Below are 27,920 nucleotides of genomic sequence, written 5' to 3' on the forward strand. Positions count from 1 at the left end.
TGTTTAATACTCACTTATTTATATAGTTATTGTTGCGTCGATTTAGTTTATTTTTTTCGGATTTTCACCACCACCGCTGCAGCTGGGCGTGACCCTGACACTTTATCCTCAACGCTATGCCCCTCGCGGGGTTTTGTTGAGTAACGTATAGAAGTAGAAGTAGAAGTAATCGGGATTCACCTCTGACTTGGGGGTGGCGACAGATTACTATCGCAGCGAGTTTACGAGTGCAGAGAGCGATGTGAAGGTTGGGTGGGTTGGTTGGGTTTGTTAAGGTAGGGTGCAGATGTTATGATAGTCGCCAGGCTTTTCAGACAGAGTTAGCAGTAACGTTAATGGCACCACATGCTTTCTGCTACGAAAGAAAACTGTGTATATCAACTTTCTATGTAGGGAGGCAATGAACGTATTCCCACCTGTGAGGCACAAATCGGTCGGTAATGTAAGAGATATTTCAGTGATGATCCGCCATGGTACTTTTGTGCGAAAAGCGGTCCAACTTGTTCGTTCAATAGTTCGTAATCGGGATTCACCTCTGACATGGGACTGGCGACAGTTAACCATCGCAGCGAGTTTACGAGTGCAGATAGAGCGATGTGAGGGTTGGTCGGGTGTGTTAAGGAAGTGCAGATGTTTTGATAGTCTTTCTGATCCGAAAGAACCTATGTGTAACAACTCCCTATGTAGGGAGGCAAACCTTAATCAGATATCTACAATGTGCACAAATCGGTCGGTAATGTACGAGATATTTCAGTGATGATCCGCCATAGAATCACTTTTACTATCACAGCTAGTTTACGAGTGCAGAGAGTGTAATGTGAAAGTTGGTTGGGTTGGTGTGGTGTGGTTTGTTACGACAGGGTGCAGATGTGATGGTAGTCGCCAGGCGGCGCTCCACCACTGACAACCTTCGGTGTCCTTCTTGTGTGTATATCGTGTCACATGTTACTTCTGGTTTATTCCACGATGAAAGTGGATGGAGTAAATGAGTGAATGGCTCTTGAACGTGAACTTGAACAATGAATCCCGGATCCTTCCACAACTAAAGCTCTGCAAGTGCGTAGTGTATTTAATAACATAGCATAGATGTTGTACATATAGTTTTTCACACGAAGCATTTCCTACACAAGCTGGTATTCATGATGTTTCGGATGCTCTAACCTGTTCGGTGCAGGAATGTCGGGATATTTCACATTCTACTCCGTCAAGTCGTACCCTGGTCACCCGGGCTGTAGAGGGCTCTCACTAACGTGTTAATAGATTATACATGTACACGTGAAACTGGTAATGTTTATCAGGTGATAATGAAGCATGTGCCTACTATAAGACGTGTCAATGATAATTATCATGCTAGTTGCGTTTCGATTGTTATGTACGAAATATTATTGCTACGGTACGATATAAGATGTTGTATTGTTGAAATTACATGGAATACTATAAAACATGCGCGTAGCTCCTTTGAATAATATGATACTTGAATTTCCCATTGACAATCAAAAATATCACTTCCTTACACTTGTTCGGAGTCTGCTCACAGTTCACATTATCAAAACCACATAACACAAAATAAAATCTTTCACTTGACCAAAGTGTGGTTGAATTAGTGTCCATCAATTAGATACAATTACAAAAAACTGTTACAATTTGATCGACAGTTAGTTAAAGATCTAGACTCATCTCTTACATATCGTGTCTTCGACTTTTAATAAAATCTTAATAAGTTAAGTGCAAAAAACTAATAATAAATATCATTGTAAGGCAACATTACCCGAAAAGGAAACATAAGTTAATTAAAATGAATCTCGTACAAAAGGCTTACTTTAAATTGATACACTTTTCTAACACATCAATGAAGATCACGTGTTGAACTGCACAATCTGTCCTATACATTCATCGCAATACTAATCTCCAAGCAGATGTCGGGTGGAGGGCTGTAACGTGTGCTGGCTGACGGGCTGCATGTAACGGCTGCAGCCCTTCAGCCAGTAAATGTTACAATTTTCCACCATACATCTACTTAAAGATTCCCACAATGCCACGGTACGTTCCTGGTCTGTAACTGGCCATCGCAAAACGGTGAACTTTGACCTTTATTTATGCAAGTCTCAGTTCCTATGTCTAAGGATAGAGAGTGGAAACAGCCGTTAGCCACGTCCAGCGCCCATTGAAGGTTTACAGTACCTCATCACGTGGACAGCTTTCCATTTATCAATAAATGATATATAGATATGCGATAGCCGGCCCGTGATAGCCATAAGTGATTCCTTCCGATCGTGGGGATTACAGTCATTAACAACACCTCCCAGCATATCTAAATGTAGTCGTCGCAAAGATGAAACATTTACTACTGATTGGAGTTCTCATAAAATAAGCCTGTTCATTATGCCAACTACATGCGTAGCGAGATCTATTGTGGGTAGCCAACGGCCGAGAATGATGTCAAACAGTCATTTCGGTAGCAAGACGGCTGAATGTTGTACGTGACAAACACGACTATTACAAGAATGCTCTGATCAGTTTGCAGTCGCACGACGATCGTACGACGCTTGTGACCAGGCCCTTCGTTGCCAGGTTGCGGTTGCCAGGTTACGGTTGCCAGGTTACGGCCGCCGCGCCGCCTGCAGCGCGCCCTTGTACTCCGCGAGCGGCACGTAGCTGCTGACCTTGACCTCCACGTCATTCCGGAAGTGTTGCACCACGGGAAGCCTCAGCAGCACCTTCTCCAGGCTGAGCGGCCCCGGAATGCGCATCATCCACCGAACCTGGGGGGGGGGGGATTTTGGGGATGATCAAGACATGGAAGGATGTCCTTTTTATGTATTTAAAACAATACCTGGTAATAGTTTCATCAGGTTGGTTAGTTTCATCAGGTTGGTAAGTCACTGGGTAACTTTCATGAACAATCAAATATGATACGAAAAACTGGTCACATTTGGGACCGCATTTTTGACACTACAGCAGCGACACCTAACTGCAGTGCGAAGTACGGTCAGTATTAGGGTTGGATAGGGTTAGGTGACGGCAACGCGGGGAAAGATATAACAGATATGACGTTCACCTAGTTACAGTCGACGTCCTTGTAGTTGCTAAGGTTAGGGTAGGTTAAGTTGGGTTAGGGTGAAATATACTACAGAACAGAAATTACTTCAATCTCGTTACTGCCGTCGTTCTTGCAGTTGACGCAAAGGGTTAGGGTTTATTTGTTTTATTCATCTCTGTCATGTATAATCAGGCGGTGAAATATAGAAATGACTCTGACCTCGTTACTGCCGACGTTCTTGTAGTTCCCCAGCAGCACCCCGTCCTGAGTCAGCGTCTTCACCATCCGCAGCTGGTCCCGTAACCGGCCCGACGGCATGTCTGAAAACATAGGGCAACCCAAAATGATTAGAAAAAAGAGATAGCTTGGATTAGGAATGTATGGTGACTTATGCCATACGACCCTCAGTAAGCAAGCGTTTCTGCAATTAGTAAATCTTCTAAAAACTGGTCTTATATAATGTTAGCCTCCAGTTGTAATGATGTCCTTAAGCCCCTGTCATACAGTCGACGAGCTTCGGTCGTATCTTTTCTCGCAAGAATGACACACGATATTAAACTGGATAGCTATATACAGGGTCGCGCGTGTTGTTTCGCCTAAAGATGTACCCTATCACGTTTGACGGACATAGGGGACCTGCCGAAAATGACATTTAGATCTCACAGACTCGTCGCCTGATCGATTTTAGTGTTGTGTTAGGAGTTCGATGCGCATAGAAGAGTCATCCTGTGAGTTTCAGGATGAAGTCCACACGAAGTAGAACAGCCGAAAAGATCATTTGTAGAGCTCACAGGGTTGTCGGCTTGAGTGTTGTGTGACAGGGGCTTTGAATGTCTCCACAAGTGTACATGGAAGTGCTCCTGACCTGTGCGTTTGAGAATTATGTGTTATTGCCGAAAATGTCATTTAGAGCTCAATTTTCACGTTGTGTGACAGGTGCTTCACCTTGACGCTGTCAGACATTAAAACTGAAGAGTTTGTGACCTGTGCGTTTGAGGATGAAGTCCACGAAGTAGTGCCAGGAGGTCTCGGTGTCCGTGCTGGTGGAGATCAGCTCCTCGTGGTCCTCCTCAAGCGGCTGGTCCCTGCAATCAGTCAATCAGTCAATCAATCGATCAACCAAACAATCAATCAATAGATCGATCAACCAGTCACCCATTCATTCAATCAATCAATCGACCAAACTTTATTGCACAATACCTGTAATGTGTGGTACTTTTGGTGTTGTTTTTATTGTGTGAGAGGGCAATAAATTGTAAAGGAGCGCATGCACCTGTATTGCCCTCCCTTTTACGTTGTGATGAACTGAAATAAATAGATAAATTGTATCGGAACAATGTATGGCAAGTTCTTGAACAGTGCTAAATCGGGCATGTGTAACCATAGGTAACTCATAGGTCAATGTTGAACTGATGAATGTAAGATGGCACCCGATATCACCGATGTTGCCTGGGCTCACCATTGTATTGCCTTGTTGCAATTCTAATAAAAATAAGATAAAATAAAGATAAAGATAAAGAAATAGAAAATACCTGAATCCGAAGACCTCCTGCCAGTAGTTCTCGTACGGCACGACGAGCGTGCTGCGGACCGACGCCATCAGCCCGTCCTGCGCCTGGTCCAGCGCCGTCACCACGTCAACAGTGGAGGCCGAGTCCACCTGCACAACTGTGAAAGGATGTGAAAAGTACGTGTGTAAATGGCAGATTTACTAGTTATCCTCCCATGCCGCGCCCACCGCTTGTGTATCTCAGGCAGCGACCATGGCGTACCGGCTAGCGACCCGCCATTCTCGCAGCGATACATCCTTGTTGGAGGGAGAGTTGCCAGCCAATCACGCTGCTGTCAATGGCCAAGAGGCGACGTGATTGGCTGGTAACTTTCCTTCTTACAACAGGAGGGGGAGTATCTGATTGGTTGACTGCTGACGCAGGGAGAAGGACGGATCGCAGGCCGCTACGCCGGTGTCTGGCATGAGAGGGTAATGATAGTACTTGGCAGACGCATTGTCAGACCGAAACGCTGAATTTCGTGGAGATGGTTACGATGATTTAACCCCAGAGTTACTGGCACAACAATACCACAATAAAAACAATCTTTTATCCAATCTTAAGATATTCTGTAATCACTCAAATCACAGTTTAAAAACAAATACGTACTTGCCATGAATGATGACGAAGGGATCTGAAAGAACAAAAGTGAAGGTCATGATAATTCCGAGGGTTGTTTTCCGGAGAATAAGCTAATTCACTGCTTGAAGTGCGTATGTGCAGCGTGATGCACAGTGGGTAATATGTCAAAGTTGAAGGCCTGTCCCGATACATGAAGAATGCCCAAGGGTCATCAAGTTTGAAATATTACTCACCATATCACGCTACGTATTTGCACTTCATGAAACCGAACTACCTTTGAAATACAAATTTTAGATATAGGATCAAACACATCAGCGAATCACAGGCGGTAAGACAGGCACCCCACCTTCATCGCGTGTAGAATCGTGGCGTTTTTCTCCTCCAGCATTTGTAAGAACCGCTCCAATTGGTCCACCGAGTCCGGCCCCTTACTGGCCGGCTCCAGGTCCAGCCAGTGGATAATCTGCCTTTCGGCGTCTGGAGAGTCGAGAAAGGACAATAAGCCGTTTCACGGTTTCAACTGTGCATACGCAGCGAGATGCATTGAGGGCAATATGTCAAAAGTAAATGCCCATAACCTGTGAAAAGTTATTGTCTATAGAATGCTTAAAACATGCCCAGAGGTGTCTTATTACCCACAATGCATCTCGTTGTGCATGCACATTTTAACCCGTAAACCAGCTTATTAGTGGTCATTGTTATGATACTATCCCTCCTCCTAGCTGTGGTTTATATTTCCGTCGATAGGCGTCGCCTTTTCGTCCACTTCTTGAATTACTTCAGATTGGTTTGGTTCGACAACGTTTTAAGGTAAATATCTATAATCCGTCTAGGTGGGGTTTTGGCGGGAGTGAGAAGTAACAAAAGTCTTGCTTATTTATGTGTTATGCCATGTGATAGGCTTGACGGTTGCTTACTTGTGCTGAACGGGACAGGCTTGCAGTACGGCAGCGGGGAGCATGGCGGCCGGAGGCACTGGATGGGCTGGAGGGCACACACCTCGTACTCCCCACAACTCGTCTCCTGGCGGGAAACCAAACGCACACGAGGTTTAAATGGACAGATATCCTTTATTGGTGACGCCTCAGGGGCGTGTCCTCCCATGCCAGGCCCCTCACTTGTAATCGTCAAGCAACAGCCTTGGCGTACCGGCCTGCGACCTGAAATTCTCATTGCGTTAGCGCTGGCTAGCCGTCACGAGCCAATCGCGTCGTCGACTACAGTCAAGAAGCAACATGATTGGCTGGTAACTTTCCCTCAATCAAGAGGAGGGGAGTGTGTGATTGGCTGACGGCTGGCCGGCGCTTTTGCAGCGAGAAGGGAGGGTCGCTGGCCGGTGCGCCAGGGACCTTGCTTGGCATGTACGAGCAGCAGGTCAGGTATGACCGGATACAGGAGTAGATAGTCTCAAAACATGTGTCATGTTTCGCAAACCGCGTTATTTTTTATGGTGCGAGTTGAAGACATGATCCGTACCTTGCAGGGGTTGTCGCCGCACTCGCAGATCGGGCACTGGTTCTCGTCAAACTTCGGGCCGTACTCGCAGTCCAGATTACAGTCCTCCAGCTGCTCGCAGGTCGGTAAGGCTCGTCCTACGGTAAAAGGAAATCAGAACGCTACATTGACGCCAGAGGAAGTAATTATTCTCTGCGGTTTATGCCCCAGACCTCAGCTTGAACCAGATTATATACTTAAATATTATCACATAATGGCTCGTCAGGACATTTACCTAATAAGGCATACTGCTCGACGTTGGCTGTTACCTAATAAGGCATACTGCTCGACGTTGGCTGTTACCTAATAAGGCATACTGCTCGACGTTGGCTGTTACCTAATAAGGCATACTGCTCGACGTTGGCTGTTACCTAATAAGGCATACTGCTCGACGTTGACTGTTACCTAATAAGGCATACTGCTCGACGTTGACTGTTACCTAATAAGGCATACTTCTCGACGTTGACTGTTACCTAATAAGGCATACTGCTCGACGTTGACTGTTACCTAATAAGGCATACTGCTCAACTTTGGCTATTACCTAATAAGGCATACTGCTCGACGTTGACTGTTACCTAATAAGGCATACTGCTCGACGTTGACTGTTACCTAATAAGGCATACTGCTCGACGTTGGCTGTTACCTAATAAGGCATACTGCTCGACGTTGGCTGTTACCTAATAAGGCATACTGCTCGACGTTGACTGTTACCTAATAAGGCATACTGCTGCTCGTTGGCTATTACCTAATAAGGCATACTACTCGACGTTGACTGTTACCTAATAAGGCATACTGCTCGACGTTGGCCATTACCTAATAAGGCATACTGCTCGACGTTGACTGCTTCCTCCTGGTCCTCCTGCACAGCGTTGATGATGGACTCCGACGGCTCGGAGGTGTCGGGGATCGGCGTCCAGTCCAGGTCCGGGGCCCACCCTGTGCACTCCTGCTGTGCGTGGATGAATGAATGAATGAATGAATGAATGAATGAATGAATGAATGACAGGTTTTTGACAATTCACAATAAAATCACATCCAAATACCTTACCATGTCAGCCACAAAGGGGCTGAATAGACCCCTTTCCAAACTTCGGCGTCAATTTAAATTTGCTCTCGCTAGAACACAACTTGGCGCGAGCGCGCGTGATTTGAGCAGGCGAGCGGTAAGACGAAGAGACATTATCATAATCCCTGGTGTCTATATTAACCTACACTGACAAACAAGACCAGCTGTCGTTCAACATTTGTACTAAGAACGGGAAAGTAGTTGTGTCAAACCTGGACGTCGTAGTAGGACGGGAAGCGTGAGCAGTTCATGACGTCAGGCCATTTGAAGCCGTACTGCGTCATGAGGACTGCGCAGCCGCTGTAGCTGCTCTCGCACATCTCCCTGCACGGCGGGACGGCGTCGGGGGCGTCCTCACGGCACGGAGGGGCGTACAGCGTGCACAGGAACTCCCTGGGAACAGAGAAGTGTTAACACTTAACCAGGGGCGTCCTGACGGCACGGAGGGGCGTACAACGTGCACAGGAACTCCCTGGGAACAGAGAAGCGTTAACACTTAACCAGGGGCGTCCTCACGGCACGGAGGGGCGTACAACGTGCACAGGAGCTCCCTGGGAACAGAGAAGTGTTAACACTTAACCAGGGGCGTCCTGACGGCACGGAGGGGCGTACAGCGTACACAGGAACTCCCTGGGAACAGAGAAGGGTTAACACTTAACCAGGGGCGTCCTCACGGCACGGAGGGGCGTACAACGTGCACAGGAGCTCCCTGGGAACAGAGAAGTGTTAACACTTAACCAGGGGCGTCCTGACGGCACGGAGGGGCGTACAGCGTGCACAGGAACTCCCTGGGAACAGAGAAGTGTTAACACTTAACCAGGGGCGTCCTCACGGCACGGCGGGGCGTACAGCGTGCACAGGACCTCCCTGGGAACAGAGAAGTGTTAACACTTAACCAGGGGCGTCCTCTCGGCACGGCGGGGCGTACAACGTACACAGGAGCTCCCTGGGAACAACGGAAATAACTCACTCACTCACTCATGACCCATGACCTCAGTGGAAATAACTAATGATAACAAAAAGGGCGTACGGCGTACACAGGAAACTTCTGTGGACATGAATAACTGATTTACCAGCATGGGGGACGCACAACGCGTACAAGAAACTCCTATAGACAATAATAACTGGTTTTAGCACTTAACCAGCACGGAGGGACGTACAAAACTTCACAAGGCCGTCCTCTTGGCACGTAAGGGCGCACAGGGTGCTAACTCACTTACTTACTCACTCTTTATCGCTCACCCACGCACACTGTATTCTCCAAGCAGAGGCTTCGATCGAGAGGGGTAGTTTTGTCCGGGATTTTAACGTTCCTCTCCTCTCAGTGAGAGGAGAGGAACGTTAAAATCCCGGACAAAACTACACCTCTCGATCGAAACCTGTGCTTGGAGAATACGCACACTGCACACACTCACACACTCACTCACTCGCTCGCTCTCACACATTACTCGCCATTAAAAGGACCAGTTGTTCACCTGAAGAATGGCGAGCACTCAATCTCCACCAGCGGCCAGAACTGGTGCAGCTCCCGCCCGACCTCCTCCTGCGTCGCGTGGCCGAGCCCGTTGGGCAGGCGGGTGGAGTTGTAGGGCAGGCCCTGGCACAGAGGGACCGTCAGCTCGTCGCACCGCCGGCTGCGGTCTACAGCGAAACACGGGAGGATTTACATAGATGTAGCGACATAGTAAACCTGTGTGTATGTATGTGTATGGCCGAGCCCGTTGGGCAGGCGGGTGGAGTTGTAGGGCAGGCCCTGGCACAGAGGGACGGTCAGCTCGTCGCACCGGCGGCTGCGGTCTGGGGAAAACACGAGGGATGGACATACATGTAGCGACATAGTAAACCTGTGTGTATGTATGTGTATGTCCGAGCCCGTTGGGCAGGCGGGTGGAGTTGTAGGGCAGGCCCTGGCACAGAGGGACGGTCAGCTCGTCGCACCGCCGGCTGCGGTCTACAGCGAAACACGGGAGGATTTACATAGATGTAGCGACATAGTAAACCTGTGTGTATGTATGTGTATGGCCGAGCCCGTTGGGCAGGCGGGTGGAGTTGTAGGGCAGGCCCTGGCACAGAGGGACGGTCAGCTCGTCGCACCGGCGGCTGCGGTCTGGGGAAAACACGAGGGATGGACATACATGTAGCGACATAGTAAACCTGTGTGTATGTATGTGTATGTCCGAGCCCGTTGGGCAGGCGGGTGGAGTTGTAGGGCAGGCCCTGGCACAGAGGGACGGTCAGCTCGTCGCACCGGCGGCTGCGGTCTGCAGCGAAACACGGGAGGATTTCATAGCGAAACAGCAAGCATGTACGTTCGTGTGTGTGCTAGCGTGCATACGTGAGTGCGTATGGTAAAAAGGTAAAGGTACCATAGCCCTTTTGGGGCCGTTGGAGCAGTGGGTTTTTACCCACCGTGTCTAGGGCACGGTATTGGAAGGCGGAGCCCATCCCTCTCCTTCCACCGCCTTTTACCTCCCCAACCGAAGTCAGGTACCCATTTCTACACCTGGGTGGAGTGAGGAAAGTCGTGTAAAGTGCCTTTCCCAAGGGCACAACATCGAGACGCATGTCCAGACATGTCTGGGGGAAAGCCGGGATTGAACCCGAGTCTCCTTGTTTGACAGTCCAATGTTCTAACCACTACGCCACGGGATGCCACTCACGTGAGTGCGTATGGGCGCGTGTTAAATAAGGAAAGTGTTGTCCATATTTTGGTGGAGTTGTAGAGCAGGCCCTAGCACAGAGGGACGGTCAGCTCGTCGCACCGGCGGCTGCGTTCTGCGGCAAAACAAGGGAGGATTTCTGCAGTGAAATGGTAAAGCTGTGCGTGCGTACGTGTATGTGTCTATGTGTGTGTGTGTGTGTGTGTGTGTGTGTGTGTGTGTGTGTGTGTGTGTGTGTGTGTGTGTGAGGGCTCAGAAAAAGACTAAGCGAGTTGTATTCCTGTTCTGTGATGCTTAACTATCTACAGACTATGTTATGTAATTGATTTTTCATGTCTTTCTGTTTACGCTTTCGTCGGGTGCTTTCACTGACAATGTTATCTTCAATTGCAAGTGTGTCAACGGGATACTGGTGTGGATAATTTGTTTAAAACCATACATAGATGTCACTAAACAAAGCCAAAACTTTGAAGTACCGTTTCAGCAGCTCTGGCTACTGTCCCACCCAGAGCGGGCACTGCTCTGTTCTACAGCCTTACCATGGACCCGCATGTCGAAGGTCTGCTCGGCGTACCCGAACTTGTTGCTGGCCCTGCACGTGTAGACGGCGGCGTGCGCGCGGGTCACATTCCCGAAGAAAAGCGTAGTTCTCGTCTGAGATGGAAAAGGTGAGTCGGTCTATTATAACAAGGCCTGGGTACAAATTACCACGAATTTTTTTATGCAGATACGTTAATACATGTAATAAGATGTTATGCAACGAAAAAAAATAAAGAAGGATAGTGGGACGGAAAAATTGCACCTTCCTAAGACAATGTAAGCCGCGAGCTTTTCGGCCCCATTTTGAATACAATCTTGGGATCTCTATAACTGTTCAATACTTTCTGTTCCATCCCCGGAGAATCATCTCTTTAAAGCTCATCGATCTTTAAAAAAAGTGGCAAGTTGGTCTTATGGCTGTCGAAAGGTGCTTGAGTGGATCAGACCTTGCCGTCCGGTACTGTACCGGTTATACGTATCAAACAAAACCCATACCCACTCACCTTCCCATGGTCGGTCTCGTAGATGACCTCCCAGCCCTGCAGCCCGCCGTCCTCCGGTCTGACCTCGCGGCCGTTAGAGAACCATGCTGGGTACTCCGCTGGGGGGTCTGACGTCACCCGGCAGGTTAGCGTCACGGAGGAGCCCTCCCGCGCTCGGACGGTGTGGGGACCTTCCCGGTCCACCTCAGGCGCGCCTGGCGTTAACAGAATAATATAAACATTAACCCAAACCCTAGGGAACCATGCCGGGTAGTCCGCGGGCGGGTCCGCTGTAACCCGGCAGGTTAACGTCACGGAGGAGCCCTCCCGTGCCCGGACGGTGTGGGGGCCTTCCCGGTCCACCTCGGGTGCTCCTGGCGTTAACAGAATGATAGAAACATTAACCCTAACACTAGAGAACCATGCCGGGTACTCCGCAGGGGGGTCTGACGTCACCCGGCAGGTTAGCGACACGCTGGAGCCAGCCCGCGCCCGCACGGTGTGGGGGCCTTCCCGGTCAACCTCAGGCGCGCCTGACGTTCGTTAAAAGAAAAATGTTTCAAAAATGTTACCCCTAACACTAGAGAACCGTGTCGGGTAGTCCATGGGGGGGGGGCGCCGTCACACGGCAGGTTAGCGTCACGCTGGAGCCAACCCGCGCCCGCACGGTGTGGGGGCCTTCCCGGTCCACCTCAGGCGCGCCTGGCGTTAACAGAGTGATAGAAACATTAACCCTAACACTAGAGAACCATGTCGGGGGGTCCGCTGTAACCCGGCAGGTTAGCGACACGCTGGAACCCTCAGACGCACCTGGCGTTAAGAATAAAATAATCTATCAAAAACTTCTGCTTCGGTCACAATTGCAACAAGGGGCCCCGTCGGGTAGTTCATGTGGGGTTTTTTCACTCTCGTGGGCCCGTGGGACACCCTGTGCACATGTGGCTACCGGGCTATTTTTCTGCACGGACGGGCCCCTCGTTGACTTTAACTCCGACTTAAAACCAATCCGGGACCCGATAACAAATAGGTGAACACCGAGATGTATCCCACCCCAGGTCCCCAGTACCCGACAGTCCACCGTAGGGAGCTTCCCAGTCCACCTCTTGTGCACCTGGCGTTTACAGGCACATTGATGTGTCAAACAACGATAACTTTAAAATCTTTTCCGATGGGGCGAAGGAAAATTATTAGTTATGCCATTGATTAGTAATGATCAATTCTGGAGGATAACCCTCCTGCTCATCCACAATGTTTCAATTCATCTATTGAAGACATATTAAGAATCTCCTTCAGATGAATGTGTTACTCCTGCCAAATTAAAGTTACATGTTTTGATAAGGTATAACAACAATCCTTGTATATTGTAGCGTTGACCCTGCAATAAGAAATACTTCCTTATGTAAGTGATCGTACGCGCGCGTCACATAACGTTGATATCATATACCGTTATGCAAACGTTACGCAAAGGCACCTAGATTAATGGACAGTCCTGTGAGGTAGTAATCTAAATGCAGCCCTCGTAAAGCAAATTATTTATAAATATTCTATACCATTGTGAACTGTAATGTTACTAAATTTCACCAGCCATCTTTATTTTTCTACGGTATTGTCATTTTCAAAATATCCAAGCGAAATAATTTTAAAAAATATGGGGCATAAGGAAACCTCGTCGCTCACCCAGCTCCCATGTGGTCTAGTGGTTAGGATCCGTGGCTTTCACCCACGTGGCCCGGGTTCGATTCCCGGCATGGGAAGAAGTACTTTTTTTTCCTTCATATACTAAATTTATATTTAGGTTACCAACTAAGCTTCTTTTCATACCAGATTTACGTTATCATGTTATCGTATCTTTGTTTATCTCTGAGCAAAATAATCTGCCGCGGGATCAAAAGCCGTCTATCATTCCCTGTAATTTCAGGTAAGGCGAGGTTGCTAATTGTTCCCATGACATTATGTGTCTTTAGTTGTTATTACACCCTTGGTAATTTTTCGATTTCTATCTAAGAATATTCTAGGCTTTTATGTCGAAATTTATATCTCTACATGCTGAGGAATGTGAAAAATGCATCTTAGAAAAGCTAAAATGTTTCTATTCCATTCTCCTATCATTTTCTCTTAACTTACAGTGTAACAATTTCCTTTTTCATTCATTTAATTTATCAATTTTGATTTTTTATTTATCATATTTATCTATTTACTTTAAGAACACAGTTGAGATTCCTGTACCTTTCACGTCGATGTATGTCTCCTTGACGGTCTCCGGGAAGTGCGCGCTGGACGCGACGCACTCGTACGAGCCCTCGGCCGTGTAGTCCACCTTGGAGAAGGCCAGCGGGTTCTTTAAGTATTCGGCCGTGCCCTTCCGTCTCCACCTGGAGAAACCAAAGAGAAGCAAGGTTGTTTTTACAAGTGTAAAGAATACAAAAGCGTCTTAAAGCAGAGGCTAGTTTTGACTTTATTGTATGTGAGTATTCACCGAAATACTTGTATTTTACCTTGACCATTACAAAACTTTCGTAGTAGTATTCTACTCCATACAAAGCGAAGAGACCCCGAAAGAACACCTAAGTGTTGCATACTTTGTTTTGACTAGATGCTACTAGCAGTAAGTCTGGTGTTCTATATACATATACAAGTGAAGTGTCTAATATCTTCACAAAATGTTTTGGGGAATCTATCTGTAATCCATTCCAAGTCACTTGGTTGTTGTTGTAATTACTCGTGTAACAAGATGTTCTCAAATCTCTGTAATTATTCATAAATGATATTTGATACTTTCCAAAAATGCTGCGCTTTATCTTGACGTTCTAGAAGCATTGTAATCGCCCTCAAATAGAACAGTTACCTTACAAATACACGTAGAATATCTACTAATAATTAGGCTTACATGACAGAGGGCTTGGGGTTTCCTTCAGCGATGCAGTCCAGGTGGAAGGTCTGTCCGGACCGCGCGTGGATGTAGTCGCCAAACGTCGCCTGGATGGTGGGAGGGGCTGCGGACACAGACACGGACAAGTTAGGGTAGCAGAACACAGTATTTTGCGTATGCCGTTATGGGGATTAACATGCATGGATAAGATCCCAAAATGGGAAGCTTCGACGCTTCAAGATCAAGAGTAGGGTGCACGAGTATGGTACAAAAATCGACTATGTGAACATAAACTCCGGCTCGTTCTCTTTTTATGTCTTTCATAGTGACGACGTCTTTTATATGACTCTTTTCTCTAAGTCACTATATATTTTGCACGGTTCACCTCTTCCAAGGAGTACAATTGTTGCAAAAAAATAACAGCTGGCGTAAGACCCTGAGAACGAGCCGGATCCTCACATCTGCTTGGAGATTGGGGAGGTTACAGAGCTATGCTAGGTTTGCGCACCTTTGACCTGCACCGTGAGTGGAGGCGCGGCCACCGCGGTGGAGGCCACCAGCCGGTCCCTGTTGATGCACCGCTCACTGCCGCCCGGCAGGGGGAACCTGGGGGAACATATCAGTGTAAACAGGGGGAACCTGGGGGAACATGTCAGTGTAAACAGGGGGAACCTGGGGGAACATGGCAATGTAAACAGGGGGAACCTGGGGGAACATGTCAGTGTAAACAGGGGGAACCTGGGGGAACATGTCAGTGTAAACAGGGGGAATATGGGGGAACATGTCAATGTAAACAGGGGGAACCTGGGGGAACATGTCAGTGTAAACAGGGGGAACCTGGGGGAACATGTCAATATAAACAGGGGGAACCTGGGGGAACATGTCAGTGTAAACAGGGGGAACCTGGGGGAACATGTCAGTGTAAACAGGGGGAACCTGGGGGGACATGTCAATGTAAACAGGGGGAACCTTGGGGAACATGTCAACGTAAACAGAGGGCCTGGGGGACATGGCAATGTAACAATGACTAGTATAAACAAAATGTCCACGACTACGCTACAAAGACCATCTTAAAAGCTACTTCAAGAAATGTTACATCATCCCAGTCATCTAGGAGCGGGATGCACAAACACGATCAGAATTGAAAATATATGCAAAACTGGAGATGAGCTGTGTTAAACAGAACGTACAAATGAGTTGAAAAAATAGAGCTGCGAGAAAAAGAGCGCCAAGGGCCTCACAAAGTAGTCGAGATGCTCGTCGTCGACCTTGATAAGAAACCAAGATAAGCATAACATACAAGTCGGTGGTTCAATGAAAGGAGACTAACCTGGAGCAGTCGAGTTGTTCGGGCCAGGGGAAGCCGAACTTGTTCATGAGCCGGGCGCAGTCGGACCGGCTGGTCTCGCAGAGCGGGCGGCACGGCGGAATGACGGCCCGGGCGCTGCTCTCAGCGTCGTACGGCGGCGTGTACAGGTTACACAGGAAGTACCTGCCGGGAACGTAACGTAAGGTTACACAGGAAGTACCTGGGGGAACGTAACGTACAGGTTACACAGGAAGTACCTGCCGGGAACGCAACGTACAGGTTACACAGGAAGTACCTGCCGGGAACGCAACGTAAGGTTACACAGGAAGTACCTGCCGGGAACGCAACGTAAGGTTACACAGGAAGTACCTGCCGGGAACGCAACGTACAGGTTACACAGGAAGTACCTGCCGGGAACGCAACGTACAGGTTACACAGGAAGTACTTGCCGGGAACGCAACGTACAGGTTACACAGGAAGTACCTGTCGGGAACGTAACGTACAGGTTACACAGGAAGTACCTGTCGGGAACGTAACGTACAGATGGGGATTACATAGGAAATACCTGGGGGGAACGTAACGTAAGGTTACATAGGAAGTACCTGGCGGGAACGTAACGTACAGGTTGCACAGGAAGTACGTCATATCGTAAAGCTAGGTTACACAGGAAGTGCGTCATATCGTACAGGTTACACAGGAAGTACATCATATCGTCACTGCCGCTCGCATGTACCGAGTCAATCAGTTTTTTAGACATGTCATTCTTTCTCCATCGCAACCAATCTGTGAGGTAGTCGAACTTTCACGAGGACAGAGTTCCAGCATTGAGGATCTCCTCACATCCACTGTTTGTTTCGGGTGAAAGGTGCACAGAAATTGAGTGTAGATTCTGATGAGGAGATTTACTTCTTGTGGATAGGTATGAGTCTAGTCAACTCAGAGACAGACAAAGATTTATTTGACACAGTTAGTCAGGTACAAATGCATATTGAAAGCACCATGCATCGTATGCAATAAAGGTGGCCAAATCTGTAGATTTGAATTCCCTAAACCTCCTATAGAGCAGATATTTTTGTTCGACTCTGTGGCCCAGCAGGACTTTACCGATGAAGAACTGACATCAAATTCTGTAAGGAAGGGCCAAGCTGAATCCTTCCCGAAAGTATAAAGAGAAATGGAACAAAAAGTACCAGTTCCTTTAAAGTTACTTGAGTTCTGGTGAGCAGTGCACGTTGGGTTAGTGTTAGGGGTATATATACTTCCTTAATTGAGTTCAGGTTAGGGTTACGGAGTTCCTTACTTGAGTTCCGGCGAGCAGCGCACGTTGAGTTAGTGTTAGTGTTACGGAGTTCCTTACTTGAGTTCAGGTTAGTGTTACGGAGTTCCATACTTGAGTTCCGGCGAGCAGCGCACGTTGAGTTAGTGTTAGTGTTACGGAGTTCCTTACTTGAGTTCCGGCGAGCAGCGCACGTTGAGTTAGTGTTAGTGTTACGGAGTTCCTTACTTGAGTTCAGGTTAGGGTTACGGAGTTCCTTACTTGAGTTCCGGCGAGCAGCGCACGTTGAGTTAGTGTTAGTGTTACGGAGTTCCTTACTTGAGTTCAGGTTAGTGTTACGGAGTTCCTTACTTGAGTTCCGGCGAGCAGCGCACGTTGAGAAGGGTTAGGGTTCAGGTTAGGGTTACGGAGTTTCTTACTTGAGTTCCGGCGAGCAGCGCACGTTGAGGAGCGGCATGAACTTGTGCAGGTGCAGGCGGGCCTCCTCCTGTGACCTATGACCCAGGATGTTGGGGTAGGTTGTCAGGTTGTACTTCAGGTCTCTGCAGGCGGGGATGTAGATCGGCTCTCGGGTGCGGGTCTTCTTTTCTGTGGGGTGACCGTAAGGTGGAAAATTTAAAGAAAAACGGATCCGGAGAACTTTTCAACAGAACTGTGTCAGCTTACAGATGTGCCCTATGTGACCCTATGTGGCAGAGACTGTCATTCTCATATAGGACTGTTATTGTTAAGCTATAGCCGAAGCTGCAGGGTTGGTATCCACTAGGAAGGAGTTTGGAGGGGGTGAATGCAAGGACATGAGTGACAAGTACTTTTGCTGAAACGCCTACCCTTCATCTCCAGCGTGACGAGGAGCTCGTTGGAGCCGAATGAGTTGGTGGCCTTGCAGACGTAGTCCCCTGCCTGGTGCAGGCGGATGTTGTAGACGGTCAGCACGCTGTTGGTCACTCCGTCCAGCTCCTGCCGCATGATCTTCACGCGGTCAGCCCGATCTTTCTCAGAGAGAACCTGGGGAGGGAGGTGGCAACATGAGGGAATTCTCATTAGATAGCTCTAAAAAGTGCTTGAAGCTAGACGTGCAAAGCTTAGGTGTCACAGGTCGTTCAGTGTAATATAACCAGATCTTCTTCTGCGAGAGAACCTGGGAGAAAACGGAGAACGCCGTCAGGACTGACATGACACCAAGTCTGCAAATTCGTAGAGTGGATCTCGTTGTCACCCAGTACAGTATGGCAGAATTTGATTTTACTTATTAGATCCGAAGATGTGCCTCGACCGACGCTCGCTTATCATCGTCTATCGTTTTTGCCCTGTCGTCTTCCAAAATTCCAGATTGTTCAGAGAAAAAAATCTGCCCCGTGTGAGGATCGAACTCACGACCTTCAGATTATGAGACTGACGCGCTGCCTACTGCGCTAACGAGGCTGTGGGTAACATCAGGAAGTAAGGCAATAAAGGCGGACACGGTTGGACCATTTCACCAATCACGGTTATCTATAAAGAACAGGCGCAGTAAATAGACACGTAGCTAAAGCTGGTCGGTAACGTCATTTTGTCCTTCAAGTTTTTCGGAAGGGCAAGGTTGGAAGAGGTCAGGAGGCTGAGACCATGGTTGGATTTGTGTGACAGAGGGATTGAGTCGGTGGGGTGTGGGAGGGGTTTGTAGGAGGGTGTGTTTGGATTGGTTGTAGCAGGTGGTATAGGAGGTGTGGTTGGTCTAATGGTCCAGTCGTGTCCGGCTAGCTGCCTGGTGTTTCCCACAGCCTCGTTAGCGCAGTAGGCAGCGCGTCAGTCTCATAATCTGAAGGTCGTGAGTTCGATCCTCACATGGGGCAGATTTTTTGATGTTCTTTGACCAATGATATACGGGTATAGAGTTATAGAGGTATAGGGGGTGTAAACAAACCTTTTCCCCGCCGTGCTCATCCCGCCAGACCCACATGACGTAAGGAGACGGGTCCGCCAGAACCTCGCACACCATGATGGCGGTGTCGCCCTCCCGCACCATCAGGGTGGAGGAGCCACCCAGCCGCACGATGGGCCGACCTGCCGGGAAACACACACACGGTCAGACTCTAACCCTAACCCGCCCAGCCGCACGATGGGCCGACCTGCCGGGAAACACACACACGATCAGACTCTAACCCTAACCCGCCCAGCCGCACGATGGGCCGACCTGCCGGGAAACACACACACGATCAGACTCTAACCCTAACCCGCCCAGCTGCACGATGGGCCGACCTGAGGACACACAAACACGGTCAGACTCTAACCCTAACCCGCCCAGCCGCACGATGGGCCGACCTGAGGACACACAGACGGTCAGACTCTAACCTAACCCGCCCAGCCGCACGATGGGCCGACCTGCCGGGAAACACGCGCACACGGTCAGACTCTAACCCTAACCCGCCCAGCCGCACGATGGGCCGACCTGAGGACACACACACGGTCAGACTCTAACCCTAACCCGCCCAGCCGCACGATGGGCCGACCTTCCGGGAAACACACACACGGTCAGACTCTAACCCTAACCCGCCCAGCCGAACTATGGGCCGACCTGAGGACACACACACACGGTCAGACTCTAACCCTAACCCGCCCAGCCGCACGATGGGCCGACCTGAGGACACACACACGGTCAGACTCTAACCCTAACCCGCCCAGCCGCACGATGGGCCGACCTGAGGACACACACACGGTCAGACTCTAACCCTAACCCGCCCAGCCGCACGATGGGCCGACCTGCCGGGAAACACACACGGTCAGACTCTAACCCTAACCCGCCCAGCCGAACTATGGGCCGACCTGAGGACACACACACGGTCAGGCTCTAACCCTAACCCGCCCAGCCGCACGATGGGCCGACCTGCCGGGAAACACACACACGGTCAGACTCTAACCCTAACCCGCCCAGCCGCACGATGGGCCGACCTGAGGACACACACACACACGGTCAGACTCTAACCCCAACCCGCCCAGCCGCACGATGGGCCGACCTGAGGACACACACACACGGTCAAACTCTAACCCTAACCCGCCCAGCCGCACGATGGGCCGACCTGAGGACACACACACACACGGTCAGACTCTAACCCCAACCCGCCCAGCCGCACGATGGGCCGACCTGAGGGTAATAACACACGGTCAGACTCTAACCCTAACCCGCCCAGCCGCACGATGGGCTGACCTGAGGATACACACACGGTCAGACTCTAACCCCAACCCGCCCAGCCGCACGATGGGCCGACCTGAGGATAATAACACACGGTCAGACTCTAACCCTAACCCGCCCAGCCGCACGATGGGCCGACCTGCCGGGAAACACAAACACGGTCAGACTCTAACCCTTACCCACCCAGCCGCACGATGGGCCGACCTGCCGGGAAACACACACACGGTCAGACTCTAACCCTAACCCGCCCAGCCGCACGATGGGCCGACCTGAGGACACACACACACACGGTCAGACTCTAACCCTAACCCGCCCAGCCGCACGATGGGCCGACCTGAGGACACACACACACGGTCAGACTCTAACCCCAACCCGCCCAGCCGCACGATGGGCCGACCTGAGGACACACACGGTCAGACTCTAACCCTAACCCGCCCAGCCGCACGATGGGCTGACCTGAGGATACACACACGGTCAGACTCTAACCCTAACCCGCCCAGCCGCACGATGGGCCGACCTGAGGACACACACACACACGGTCAGACTCTAACCCCAACCCGCCCAGCCGCACGATGGGCCGACCTGAGGACACACACACGGTCAGACTCTAACCCTAACCCGCCCAGCCGCACGATGGGCCGACCTGCCGGGAAACACACACGGTCAGACTCTAACCCTAACCCGCCCAGCCGAACTATGGGCCGACCTGAGGACACACACACGGTCAGGCTCTAACCCTAACCCGCCCAGCCGCACGATGGGCCGACCTGCCGGGAAACACACACACGGTCAGACTCTAACCCTAACCCGCCCAGCCGCACGATGGGCCGACCTGCCGGGAAACACACACGGTCAGACTCTAACCCTAACCCGCCCAGCCGCACGATGGGCCGACCTGCCGGGAAACACAAACACGGTCAGACTCTAACCCTTACCCACCCAGCCGCACGATGGGCCGACCTGCCGGGAAACACACACACGGTCAGACTCTAACCCTAACCCGCCCAGCCGCACGATGGGCCGACCTGCCGGGAAACACAAACACGGTCAGACTCTAACCCTTACCCACCCAGCCGCACGATGGGCCGACCTGCCGGGAAACACACACGGTCAGACTCTAACCCTAACCCGCCCAGCCGCACGATGGGCCGACCTTCCGGGAAACACACACACGGTCAGACTCTAACCCTAACCCGCCCAGCCGCACGATGGGCCGACCTGAGGACACACACAGACGGTCAGGCTCTAACCCTAACCCGCCCAGCCGCACGATGGGCCGACCTGAGGACACACACAGACGGTCAGACTCTAACCCTAACCCGCCCAGCCGCACGATGGGCCGACCTGAGGACACACACAGACGGTCAGACTCTAACCCTAACCCGCCCAGCCGCACGATGGGCCGACCTGCCGGGAAACACAGACGGTCAGACTCTAACCCTAACCCGCCCAGCCGCACGATGGGCCGACCTGAGGACACACACAGACGGTCAGACTCTAACCCTAACCCGCCCAGCCGCACGATGGGCCGACCTGAGGACACACACACGGTCAGACTCTAACCCTAACCCGCCCAGCCGCACGATGGGCCGACCTGAGGACACACACGGTCAGGCTCTAACCCTAACCCGCCCAGCCGCACGATGGGCCGACCTGCCGGGAAACACACACGGTCAGACTCTAACCCTAACCCGCCCAGCCGCACGATGGGCCGACCTGCGGACACACATGGTCAGACTCTAACCCTAACCCGCCCAGCCGCACGATGGGCCGACCTGCCGGGAAACACACACACGGTCAGACTCTAACCCTAACCCGCCCAGCCGCACGATGGGCCGACCTGCCGGGAAACACACACACGGTCAGACTCTAACCCTAACCCGCCCAGCCGCACGATGGGCCGACCTGCCGGGAAACACACACGGTCAGACTCTAACCCTAACCCGCCCAGCCGCACGATGGGCCGACCTGAGGACACACACACGGTCAGACTCTAACCCTAACCCGCCCAGCCGCACGATGGGCCGACCTGCCGGGAAACACACACGGTCAGACTGTAACCCTAACCCGCCCAGCCGCACGATGGGCCGACCTGCCGGGAAACACACACACGGTCAGGCTCTAACCCTAACCCGCCCAGCTGCACGATGGGCCGACCTGAGGACACACACACGGTCAGACTCTAACCCTAACCCGCCAGCCGCACGATGGGCCGACCTGCCGGGAAACACACACGGTCAGACTGAGGTGAAGCATGATGCTTTTCAAGTCTCTACTGGTGTAATACGTCTTCTGTACCGCTCGCGTTTTTGCCAAGCACACCGGGTCCCCCTTCTCTTCTCCATAAGTGTTCGGTTCTTTTACACTCGTAAGTGCAAAGGTCCACTCCCTCATACACATTGGCAGGAGGTCTAGAAAGAGTCCTCTTGCTGCGTCAACAAATGTTTAGACATCCAGGTACTATGTAACAAATACTCAAGCAACTGGCTAGATTATGAAAATGGCCAGACGTTTCAGGTAGCATCCACTACCCTTTGTTAGTTTTTCGCCTTAGTTCTTCGCCAGTCCTTTTGTCAGTTTAGCTGAAACTAAAGACTTTCCACATCACGTTACCTTGGACGTTGATGAAGACTTCCCTGGTGACGTCAGCGAAGCCGTAGCTTGACGCCACGCACTCGTACGTCCCCTCCTCCACGTAGTCCAGCTCCTAAAAATCATCATCATCAGGTCATGAGAAGTTCAGAAAAATCGGAACCCACAAATTACAGAAAACCGTTGCTTTACGTCTTCCTCTGCTTCCAAAAGAAAGGCCAAACTTGTATTGCGGATATAGTCAACAGCCTAGCTTTTTTAATCAATTTCTTGTTACAATAATGTTCATCACTGTCCTTGTCACATGTATTTGTTATGTCTGTACCACGTGTATATTTTTAAGTCTACGTACACGCAATTAACCTTAGGGCACGAACTTGGAAATTAGGGAACAAATTAGAACAAAAACATGCAAATAAGGGCATGAAACTGCAACTTTAAGCACGAACATGCAAATTAGGGCATGAACATGCAAATTAGGGCACGAACATGCAAATTAGGGCACGAACATGCGAATTTCAACACGAACTTGCAAATCACTTGACTTACCTTGAACGTGAGCGGGTTGTCCCGGTACAGGGTGGTGTTCTGGCGTCTCCAGCGAACGCGCGGCTCGGGGTTGCCGTCCGCCTCGCAAAACAGCGAGAAGTCCTTCCCCGCGCCCACGATAAGCTTCTTCGGGAAGGTGGGAGCGATCTTTGGGGGACCTGGGCAAGCGGGGGGATTAGAGGTTTATTTGGTCATTGATTCAAAATCAATCCGACGGGCACAAGTTTCATCGTAGGTAATGCAACCTCTGAAAACTTGGTATAGTTGCACCAAAGTCAGCAAACCCAAAAATTATTTTTATCTATCATACAGTTAATCAGATTCTCAGCCAACGTAAGTCTCATTCTGCAGTCAACATTACTATAATGATGCAACCTGTAGCGCTCTGCTGTAATGCACTATGCCAGTGGTATGTGCGCTGTACTGTATTATGCAATGCTGCTCTGTGCAGAGATGTGTTTGTACTAACGTGCTGGCTCGTTGTTGATGACCGGCAGCACGGTGACCTCTGCAGGCACCATAGTGTCCTTACTGATGCAGCCCGGACCCGTGTTCTCCTCAGGGAAGTGGCTGGAGGGGCGACACAACACGCTAAGTACGTTTCACGTGTTCTCCGTATGAACGTCTATGCCAGATGAAATATAATTATGATGCTAAATTTTATACTTTCCTACGACGAAAACCAAAACAGCTGGACGCCGTTCCGCTGTACGGATGTATCACCTACTAAAAATGGGCGCAACATTTGTTCTTATTCGACATTTGCTAATGGGGTCGTTATTGTATAACAAGTTTTCTTTTCAACGTTATGATACTTCGTGTTATTTGTGACCCAGGGCCCGACTGTAATGCAGTGGTCACACCGCTGAGTTAAAATACCCTGGTTGAACATGACAGAAACTAATATAGAATAAAATCGAGATACCGTACCTGCACTCGAGCTGTCTCGGCCACTGGAAGCCGAACTTGTTCATGAGGTTCTCGCAGCCCCGGCGGCTGCTCTGGCAGAACTCCCGGCAGGGCGGCAGGGCGGCGCCGGCAGCGGTCTGGGGGAGACACGGGGCACACGGTGTGTCATACGGGTGAAGACAGTTTCCACGCACTCAAACTTGCGCGCCCGACGAGTCCGAGGGCTCTAGAGAACATTTTCGAATGCAACATATCGCGCGTTGATCGAGAGAGAGCACCGTGCATATTATTGAATAAAATGTAATTTAGAGCTCGCGGACTCGTCGGCTGATCGATTTTCGTGCTGTGTGCCAGGGGCTTAAGGACAATCATTGTGCTGGACAGTTCAATGTTCCGCAAACATATTTTACTTCATGGAAATTACATTGCTATAAAAAGTGACATCATGTTCAAACGACCTGCTTGTAATCTATAACACGTTGTCCTGGATGCCAGCCCTTTTCTTAGCTTAAGTATGCACTCTCGGTCGCTTTTCGGCCCGGGAAGTGACAGAGAGAGCGAACAAGAGTTGAAAAGGCTGGCACCCAAACAAACAAACGAAGCCAGGCTAATAACCGGCCCGGAAAGCCCCCCTCTCACTGGACCCGCGGCTTAACCCCCTACCTTCTTGTCGCACGGCGGCGCGTACAGCGTGCAGATGAAGCTGAGGATGTCGGGAGAACACGGCATCTTGGCGAGCGGGTGGAACCGCTGGATGTCTGTGGCGGCCTCCGTCTGCACGGCGTGCCCCAGGAAGTTCGGGTAGCTGGTCAGGCTGTAGGGCTGATTCACGCACATCGGGATCTCCACCTCCTCACATTCAGTACGGTTAGAGTCTGAGACATTGGGGAGAGAAAGGGGGTCACTTACATTTGTCCCCTGTCTCTCTCCGTCTGTTTACGTCTCCCTCTCTCTGTCTCTGACTCTCTCCCTCCCTCCGTCCCTCTCTCTCTCTCTCTCCCTCTCTCTCTCTCTCTCTCTCTCTCTCTCTCTCTGTGTCTCTATCTCTCTCGCTATCCCTCTCTCTTTCCAACACCCTCTCTTCTGTCTCCCTCTCCCTCTCTCCCCATCTCCCTTTCTCGCCCTCTCTCTCACTATCTCCCACTCCTCTCTCTTCCCCACTCACCGTCCACCTTGAGGTACGTCTTGCCCTTGACGCTCCCGGAGACGCTGAGCGCCTTGCAGACGTACCAGCCCTGGTCCTCCTTGTTCACCCGCCTGATGACGAGCTCTCCGCTGTTCGTCACGCGCAGGCGCCCTGCCGTCTTACCGGGGAAGTGAAGATTCTGCAGGACGGGAAGAGAAATATGTCGAGACTCTTTGAGGCTCTATTGAAAAAAATGGACACAACATGTTGCTCTCAAACAATATATGGAAGTCTTTCACGGCTTTCTCAAAAGCTCACCCGCAGCCAAGTGACATTTTCTGGACATTGCTGTCGAGCCAAGCAGGGAATATTTTCTGACGTCCACCTATGGCAACCATGAGGCCAGGTGCATTGTAAAGTTTGAATTTTACTGACACTGGAGTTGTATATGAACGCGTAGAAAAAAATATACTTGATAGGGCAATGTGGAGTGAAATATGTACTTCTTGTCTGGTCCCGGCTGATACAGGCCGATAGATGCTGTTGATAATGAAGAAAATACAAGTGGGGTGCCCTTGGACCTAAGCTTCTTCACATTACAATTAAACAATACGCAATATTATGAGTTTACATAAAATGGCCACATTTCGGCCAAAATCCTTGTTACAATCTGTTGAACTCCTTAACGTAGATACGACTCTTCATCCTGTTCTACTAGAATTCCTTTAGCTTTGATGATAGATATGTTAAACAAGTTCTCTTCTCCCTGTTTATAGGACTTTAGAGGGCCTAGATATGTAGCACTGTAGTACTGACCCAAGTACACGGAAGCACGATTCATCTGGTAAGTAAAATAGACACACTCGTGACGTATCAACAGTGGGGCTTTGTGCAGGATCTGGAGCGTAGCTGGATTTCCGTCGGCCTTGAACGAAATGTGGACCGTTTGAATATTTACTGCCTGACCTACATTTCATTTATCTTGTGTCTGCCAAGTTTCCACGAGTCACTGCGTTTCCCCACTGGGTCGAACGTCAGGCGCGAGGTCTGTAAACTGTTGGGGCTTTGAGGTTATAAATAGGACTTTCTCAGAAACTGTTCCAGATCATTTCATCTGCTTTGAAGTGATTGCCGCTTCCTCTGCGTATTCGTTTTGTTTCATACAGAGACGCTCCTCCAACTTATGGACTTTTTATAAGCTTTCAAAAGCATCATGAATGGCTTTCGACTATATCTGTACTTTCTTGAACGACCACACCAACACCACACCAAATTCAATGTGGACTCCCTTAATTGTTTGCATTGCAAGTAGAGCAGGCTTTTGTATTTCCCACCACCGCCCCCTGCGCTGAAGCATGTACATGTTTCATCATATATTTTCTTCTTTGAAAACACAGAACGTAAGAGCAATATATAACGTTATATATAGGTAAAACGATACAAATATCATTTTTTTCTGTGGAAAACTGTTTCAGTGCCATCTTAAGCCAGAAGTATGAGAAGTTCGGTACCTGGCTGCCTTCCTTGTACTAGAAGATGGCGGGTGGGAGGTTAGTTGAGGGTTAGGGCTAGGGTTAGTCAGAAGTATGACGCGTGTGTTACGTTATGTAAATGTAGTACCTGGTTGCCCTCCTTGTACCAGAAGATGGCGGATGGGGGGTTGGGTTAGAGTTAGGGTTAGGGTTAGGGTTAGGGTTAGGGTAAGGGTTAGTTATGTAAATGTATTACCTGGCTGCCCTCCTTGTACCAGAAGATGGCGGGTGGGGGGTTCCCTGTTGCCTGACATTTGAACGTCGCCGTCTCCTTCCAGGCTATTGTGACGTTCTCAGGGTACACCAGGACGGCCGGGCGCACACGGGCTGCGGAAGGGGGAAATAGGGATCTCATTAGCTTATTACAAGTTGCGTAAGACCTGTAAGATATGATCCAGTCACACTGGGATGGACCCCTACTCTTTTCGATAAGTGTGGTGGGTTCTTTAACATGCTCGAAGTGTGACTCTCCTCAAACACGGGACCTCCGGCTTTACATCCCATCAGAGAGGGCGTCCCTAACTGAAGTTAGGTACTCATTTTTACCTGAGTCGAGTGAGGATATAAAGTGCCTTTCCCAATGGCACAACATTGGTGTCCGCTAGGGATTGCAGCCCTGAACCTGCCACCTATGTACGATGCATACCAAGCTGAGACCATGATCTCCCCATCCCTACAGCTGTTGGGCATTAATCACGTCTTGTCTGGGATCACCTGGCCGCTGTTGTCTTGTCCTGTATCTCAGGACGCCTGACGGACCTGTGCGAAACCGCCAAGTACACATACACCGTCTGGGGAACCTGACATTGGGGCTGTTTCGTGCGGGTGTGACAACACGTGTAGGCTGACAGGACACCCAGAACCTCCAGATTCTAAGTCAACAACCCTAACCATCAACATCATCACTTGTCGTCTACCTTAACCACAAGACTAGCATGCTACCTACATGTTTGTATTCATACAAAGCTAAGACCATGGTCTATCCTTCCCTAGGGCTTGTAAGTAGTAGTCACGTCTTGTCTTGAATCACCTGTATATTGTCGTCTGTTGCGAATCCGCCGAGTACACACCGTCTGTGGGAACCTGACATTGGGTCTGTCTCGTGCGGGTGCGACAACACGTGAAGGCTGACAGGACAGAAGGACGGTGTACGTTCCGTGCGGGCTGGGCAT

At 50.1% G+C, this 27,920-nt stretch overlaps 1 protein-coding gene and 3 non-coding genes across 4 annotated transcripts; 2 read left to right on the plus strand and 2 right to left on the minus strand.

The window, feature by feature from the left end:
* Positions 1–1,625: 1,625 nt before the first annotated feature.
* Positions 1,626–27,920, minus strand: LOC136427084 (uncharacterized). Its single transcript, XM_066415802.1, has 32 exons — positions 27,779–27,920; positions 26,945–27,075; positions 25,256–25,415; positions 24,754–24,965; positions 24,112–24,227; positions 23,651–23,751; positions 23,182–23,339; positions 22,654–22,747; positions 18,775–18,914; positions 17,699–17,876; positions 17,288–17,456; positions 15,614–15,775; positions 14,792–14,889; positions 14,302–14,407; positions 13,641–13,786; positions 12,481–12,525; positions 12,042–12,116; positions 11,436–11,629; positions 10,932–11,046; positions 9,868–9,993; positions 9,558–9,683; positions 9,208–9,373; positions 7,945–8,125; positions 7,480–7,615; positions 6,649–6,764; positions 6,090–6,195; positions 5,519–5,649; positions 5,200–5,224; positions 4,573–4,708; positions 4,025–4,125; positions 3,260–3,360; positions 1,626–2,762 (listed from the first exon to the last, which is right to left on the minus strand). Exons 1-32 carry the CDS (start codon positions 27,918–27,920, stop codon positions 2,601–2,603), a joined length of 4,155 nt encoding a protein of 1,384 aa, XP_066271899.1. The 3' UTR covers positions 1,626–2,600.
* Trnae-uuc (transfer RNA glutamic acid (anticodon UUC)) lies at positions 13,097–13,168 on the plus strand. Its single transcript has one exon. It is a non-coding gene; the product is annotated as a tRNA-Glu (tRNA).
* On the minus strand, positions 18,221–18,293 carry Trnam-cau (transfer RNA methionine (anticodon CAU)). The gene has a single exon. It is a non-coding gene; the product is annotated as a tRNA-Met (tRNA).
* Trnam-cau (transfer RNA methionine (anticodon CAU)) lies at positions 18,631–18,703 on the plus strand. Its single transcript has one exon. It is a non-coding gene; the product is annotated as a tRNA-Met (tRNA).

This window comes from Branchiostoma lanceolatum, chromosome 2 (genome assembly GCF_035083965.1).
Source record: "Branchiostoma lanceolatum isolate klBraLanc5 chromosome 2, klBraLanc5.hap2, whole genome shotgun sequence".
NCBI lineage: Eukaryota > Metazoa > Chordata > Leptocardii > Amphioxiformes > Branchiostomatidae > Branchiostoma > Branchiostoma lanceolatum.

Excerpts from the sequence above, each read along its gene's own strand:
- LOC136427084 (XM_066415802.1), bottom strand. The coding sequence starts at position 27,920 with ATGCCCAGCCCGCACGGAACGTACACCGTCCTTCTGTCCTGTCAGCCT. Across the intron at positions 15,776-17,287 it reads CGCTGCTCGCCGGAACTCAA|GTACTTCCTGTGTAACCTGT; the intron begins GTAAGAAACTCC and ends CGTTCCCGGCAG. Across the intron at positions 11,630-12,041 it reads CAGCGTGACGCTAACCTGCC|GCGCGCCTGAGGTGGACCGG; the intron begins GTGTGACGGCGC and ends TGTTAACGCCAG.